We start from the raw sequence: 6,324 nt of genomic DNA on the forward strand, positions 1-6,324 counted from the left end.
GATACATATCCTGAAGCATATTATTCAATAAGATAAAAATCTATTGCTCTCAAGGAAAAACATAAAACATTTGGTACATTCTTACTAGGAAAGATGTGAAGAGCAACACGGTATAAAGGGCTTAAGGGTTGGTTACAAAAATATAAAATTTTTAAATCTAACTATAGCACACCAAATAAATTCCAATTAAAGTATGCACACTACTTAAGAAAACCACAGAATTTCTGGTTGTAAAATAAATGGGTAAGTAAAATTAAGTAAAATTAAGGCCCTTAAAATTGGCCAAATAATGCAGGGACCAGGGGCAGTAACTGAATTAGAGGTATACAAATAACATGAATGCTTTTGAAATGACTGTAAGAAAAAACTGCATGACTTTAAAAATGTCTCCCAGTAAGAGGATTCAAGAAAGTCTTAAATTAGGTATACAGACGTGTATAGAAAAATTTAGAAATTTGGATGATGTTTTCCTAATGTAAAAAATCAAGAGAAAATTTTATCACTCAAACTCACATTAGGAGACCTCACCTTTTTCTGGTATTATCTCAGAATATTTTTCATCTTTACTCTTTGCTGTTTCTTTTTTGGCAGAAATGGCTTTGTTTTTCTTTGTTTTTATGTCTCCTTTCACTTTGTAGTATTTTGTTGGATTTATTTGTTCTTTGATTTTTCCATAACACTTACCTTTAGAATTAGCTGATGTTGCTGGATGCATGTCTTCTTTCTTAATGGATTTCTGTATCATATGTCTATTGCTTTCCAAAATACCTTTTGGAGAACATTCATTTCCTGAACACTTATTCCCTTTGGATCTTTTACTTTTAATATGTTTTTCAGCCTTCTTTAAATAATTTTCTTGCATTTCTTGAAATCTTACCTCCTTTAGGTCATGCTTACCATTATTGGAAATTCCTAATCCATATTTTCTACATCTGTCAGTACTTTCAAGTTCTTGACAAGTAGATCCAGCCCTTGCATTCTGCTTGCTAACTGATATCCCACCATCACTCATCTGGCCTTTCAAAGAAGAATCACCAGCAATATCGGTTTCTTGATATTTTGATTGCGTCTGTTGTCTATTATTAATATGTTTAAATACTCCTTCTTCATTCATTCCTTGATCTTGTTTTTGTGAAACTGAAGTATTATAGCTATTTATTCGATTTGCTTGGTGCTCTAAATTGAATTGTGTTTTCTGACAATTAGTGTTTTTGGAGACTTCTGGTAACGTGGTATTTTCTCGTTTAGAAGTATCTGCAGCTTCTGTTGCTGCAGGGCTTTCCTCTTCTGGGCGAAAGCCACTTATCATACTTGTTACCTGTTCAGCAACCGAGTCAGTGAAAGCATAGCTGACTTCCCCCACAGCAGTGGTCAAATCTTCCACAGCATTACTGATTGTGTCCACCAGAGAGGACACTGAAGGCAGATTCTGCTGAAAATTTTTGAAAAATGCCATTTTCTAATTCCTTGTTCCTAAAAGGTGCAATAATGGAATTTTCTCTTCTCAAAAAATCAACCACTTTCAAGTGTGAATTTAACATTTACTTAAATGGTGCTATTCATTAGCTCAATATCAGTATTTCACATTGTATCTTTTAATTTTTCTGTAAATGCTTATGCAATGGAAGAAATATGTTGAAGTAAAGACGCTTCAAAAAAAAAATCAAACCACTTGGTTTAAACGTAATGACTTTTTTCCCACTCCACAGCTATCATAACAGCAGCAAGACAATATTTTCCCCTCAAATACTATTGAGTTTTTATTCTATACCTGCAAGAAGAAGTATAAAAAGGATTTTTATTATGTACTTTTTAGTTTATTTATTAATAGTCTATGTATGGGAACTACCCTATCTTATTAACAAAGTACCAATACCATTTCAAAATAAAAAATATATCAAGGGTTTCCCCTATATATTCCCCTAAATATATACTTGCTTACATATCTAAACAATTTTGCATAGAGGTTAGAATAGGCAAGAGCAGAGGGTGAACATTTGCAGAGTTGCTATTACATGTAAGGCATTGTGATTTACAAATTTTATCTTACTTGATCTTACAATAACTCTAGGAGGTAAATATTATTATTCTTATTTAATAAGTGAATAAGAAACAGTCTCAGAAAAATTAATAAGGTCCCCGAGACCTTTCCAATGGATCCTCAAGGTCAAAACCATTTTTACAATAAGAGTAAGAGGATATGTAACTTTTCACTTTCATTCACTCACAAATGAGCACTTGGATTTTCCAGAGGCCATATGACAGACTGAATGCAGAAGCAGATGTGAGAATCCAGTTGCTTCCTTCTTCTGTGCCAGTCATTAAAGAGATTTGCAATGTAAAACAATGTCACTCTTCTCACCAAACTTTTTTCATTTTGGTTTTAGAAAATATATAGTTTTTAAAATGAATACATTTATATTAACATGTAATAGGCTTATTGTTGGGTTTTTAAAAATAAATCGATAAAAAATATTTTAAAATTTTCTTAGCCTGTAACTTCTAATTTGGTACATACCAACAGCTATAACTCACATAAACAAAAGCTCTTTGGGGTCCTCAATAATTTTTAAGAGTGTAAAGGGATAAGACCAAAGAAAAACCAGAAATGCTATAACACAGAATTACTGGAGGTTGCTAAAAGAGGTATCTTTAACCAGTTCATTCTACACAAATGATGAAAAAACAGGACTGAAGTGACGTATGAGAAACATTAAACTTGATCAAACCAAAACCACATAAAGTACTATAGTTTCCTAATGCAAAAGCTGCACGATGTAATTCAATAATAAGATTTTCATAAACAATGAGGCTATCACTTTTTAAGTTATCAGAAATAAGAGAAAAGCATCTCTTCAACATTTATACATGGACAAGAAAAGCAAGGTTTCTCTTCTATTGTTCCTTAAAATTCTTCTCAATTAATGTCTTACTTTTACAATTTTCAACTTGCTCCTGCTATCATTTACATAAGCCAGTCTTTGGAAATAGCAAATAAAGAACTCTTGTAATGATTTTAAAATATAAAATTTTTTCATAAGAGAAAGAACAGTTTCACAGCCCTCATCTTTCCTGCTATCTAGTAACACTAAGTCATATAATATGCCTGTGGTGCCAAGGGAGGGAGAAGAACACTAATTTTCATAATCAGACTTTATACACTAAGTTACCAGGGAAAACCACCTTCTCCAAACAATAAAATTATCCATCACTGAGAATTCAACAGCACGTAAAGATAAAGGGTGAATACTTTCAAAAGCCTTCTAGGGACACGGGAAAAAAGCTCTCTAGAGAACTATTTGGACAATGGATTAAAGCATAAAATGTAATAAGATACGTCCTTCTTCTTAAAGCATATCTGTTCATATAATAGGCTCAAAAGCATACCTTATATTTGAAAAATAAAAATGTCATTAAATGATGGTATACAATTCATCTTTATGCACTATGATAGCAATTCATGGGCAATAAAAAGATAACTGAACATAATTTACTGAATACATCTTTTACTCTCAGAATAGTGGCTCAAGGTTAGTTTACTACATGTCAAAATCAAGCTTTTTATTGTATATATATATATATTTTTTTAAAGAAAGTAATAAATAGTACAGACAGAAAGACCAAACAAGGGAAAGCAGTGATATGATACTTACAAATTTTATCTTGTGAATTCTTCTTTGTACTGTATCCTGAACCAAGATCTGGAAACCCGCCAACATTTTCAAAACAGAACTTCTTATTAATATAGAGAAAAAGGAGCAGCATCAAGATAATAAACACCCCAACAGCTGACAAAAATCCAACTGCCTCTGGAGATACTAGAGGGGAAAAAAAGTCACAGCTGTAAGCATTTATTCTTCTTCAAGTTACAAACAAGAAGGAAACCCCTATACATGTGTTAGATTACTGCCTTATTTGAATTATATTTAAAAAATTTCATAGTTCACAACAGTTCAGTTTATAAGAAAAACAAATTGCACAGTTTAATGAGTTGTTCAATTTACACAAGAGTATTAAAATCTTCTAAAACTTTCCCTATAAATTATGTGGGAACAATCTGAAAAGACGAGTCTATAAAAGAGGCAGTTATCATATGTTTAGTCCATTGAAAAGTACTACAAAAATTTTAAAACAAGAATTAGAAAAACTTACTTCCCAAGCACAGGTCTATCACTTAATCGAATTTATGAGAACGTAGATGATTCTTCTTATCTCTAAAAGCTTCAAGGGCCTTTTTTTATTAAACAAACTCTGGACTTCTTGACATTGAAAACTGCAGCCTCTCTTTTCAATATTACACTCCAATCAAATGATTCCACTCACTGCCTCAGAATCAGCTATAGCATTACCACATGCCTTGTTTTTGTTTGCCCTCTTCCCCTTGCCTGGAGTGACCAAGTGTCCTCTCTACCAAATCCCATTCATTCATTCAACCAACAAATATTTTTGGAGCAGCAGCCATATACCAGGCATTATCACATACGCATTTCCTGTCTTCTTTGAACAGTCTAGTGAAGGCAGTTACAACATGGTGCAATAAAGGTTATGATTGGGGAAGAACAAGGACTATGAGAACTATAGAAATACTTAACCCAGTGTTGAAGGATCAAGTAAGCTTTTCTGAAAGTAATGGCTGCTGTGATTATATTTTCAGAATTATTAAGAATTAGCCAAGTTAACACTATTCCAGGCAGAAGAAACAGCATGTGCATATAGAGACAGGAGATCACAATATATTCCAGAAACTCCATGAAACTTTGTTATGATGAACTACCAGGTTCTCAAGAGAATCTGATCTCAAGAGAATACATGAAATCATCCAGGGAGATTTGGCAGAGTGAGAACAGACAAAACCTTCTCCAACTTCTCCAATCCTCAGCAATCTCTTTTCTTTCAACTTTTGCATTATCTCTCTACACCAGTCATTTGGAGTTAAACAGGAACTAAATTTTTCTATCACCAGTGCCTTCCATATAATACTCAAGTATTAGTTGGGAATGAATCTTAAGCCTCAAATATCCCCTACTCTTTCTTCCTCCACTGCTCAAGGAGCATCTAAAATGTCATCTCCTTGAAGATTTTTCTTTCAATCAGAAGAGCCATGACAATTTGCATCTAACTCATTTGTTAAAAATGAAGTCACCCACCAGTCAATGATGAGTGCTTTAATCTCCTAGCTTTTCATTATTTGCGAAAGCCAGGCATCCAGGTGTAGAACTGATATGACATTACACCCTATACAAAGCTGGCTCAATAATATTGTCACAGAGGATGGAGCAGAGAATGATATTGTAAGGGAGGGGTGATGAGGGTGAGGGAGAAGGTGGCAGGAATGGTAGAAGTGCTACCTGAATATCAGGCTGGTGTTGAGGAACAGATCCTGCTACCAAAACCAAGAAGTTATGCCCAGACATTAGCCCTGTTTAATTGCTTTACAATGTTCCATTAGTTTCTGCTATATAGCAAAGTGAATCAGCTATATGTATACATATATCCCCATATCCCCTTCCTCTTGCACCTCCCTCCCACCCTCCCTATCCCACCCCTCTACGTGGTCAAAAAGCACCAACCTGATCTCCCTGTGCTATGCCGCTGCTTCCCATTAGCTATTTATTCTACATTTGATAGCATATATATATGTCAGTGCTACTCTCTCACTTCTTCCCAGCTTACCCTTCCCCCTCCCCGCGTCCTCAAGTCCATTCTCTACATCTGCATCTTTATTCCTGTTCTGCCACTAGGTTCTTCAGAACCATTTTTTTTTTTTTTGATTCCATATATATGTGTTAGCCTATGGTATTTGTTTTTCTCTTTTTGATTTACTTCACTCTTCATGACAGACTCTAGGTCCATCCACCTCACTACAAATAACTCAATTCCGTTTCCTTTTATGGCTGAGTAATATTCCATTGTATATATGTGCCACATCTTCTTTATCCATTCATCTGTCAATGGACACTTAGGTTGCTTCCATGTCCTAGCTATTGTAAATAGTGCTGCAATGAACATCGTGGTACACATCTCTTTTTGAATTATGGTTTTCTCAGGGTTATATGCCCAGTAGTGGGACTGCTGGGTCATATGGTAGTTCTATTTTTAGTTTTTTAAGGAACCTCCATACTGTTCTCCATAGTGGCTGTATCAATTTACATTCCCATCAACAGTGCAAGAGGGTTCCCTTTTCTCCACACCCTCTCCAGCATTTATTATTTGTAGATTTTTTGATGCTGGCCATTCTGACCAGTGTGAGGTGATACTTCATTGTAGTTTTGATTTGCATTTCTCTAATGATTAGTGATGTTGAGCATCCTTTCATGTGTTTGT

At 34.4% G+C, this 6,324-nt stretch overlaps 1 protein-coding gene across 3 annotated transcripts in view; it reads right to left on the bottom strand.

Moving 5' to 3' along the window:
* The window catches only part of SYT14 (synaptotagmin 14), a 148,482-nt gene extending 144,702 nt beyond the window's left edge, over window positions 1-3,780 (bottom strand). For 2 of the 3 annotated variants that reach the window (XM_059904392.1, XM_059904383.1), the window contains exon 1: window positions 3,654-3,780. In XM_059904392.1, the coding sequence (XP_059760375.1) occupies window positions 3,654-3,765 (112 nt within the window). In that variant the 5' untranslated portion in view covers window positions 3,766-3,780. Of the gene's footprint in view, window positions 1-528; window positions 1,457-3,653 lie in introns of those variants that run through there. The other variant, XM_059904375.1, reaches the window with a different exon arrangement.
* Window positions 3,781-6,324: the final 2,544 nt, after the last annotated feature.

Source organism: Balaenoptera ricei, chromosome 1 (genome assembly GCF_028023285.1).
Source record: "Balaenoptera ricei isolate mBalRic1 chromosome 1, mBalRic1.hap2, whole genome shotgun sequence".
NCBI classification, from domain to species: Eukaryota; Metazoa; Chordata; class Mammalia; order Artiodactyla; family Balaenopteridae; genus Balaenoptera; species Balaenoptera ricei.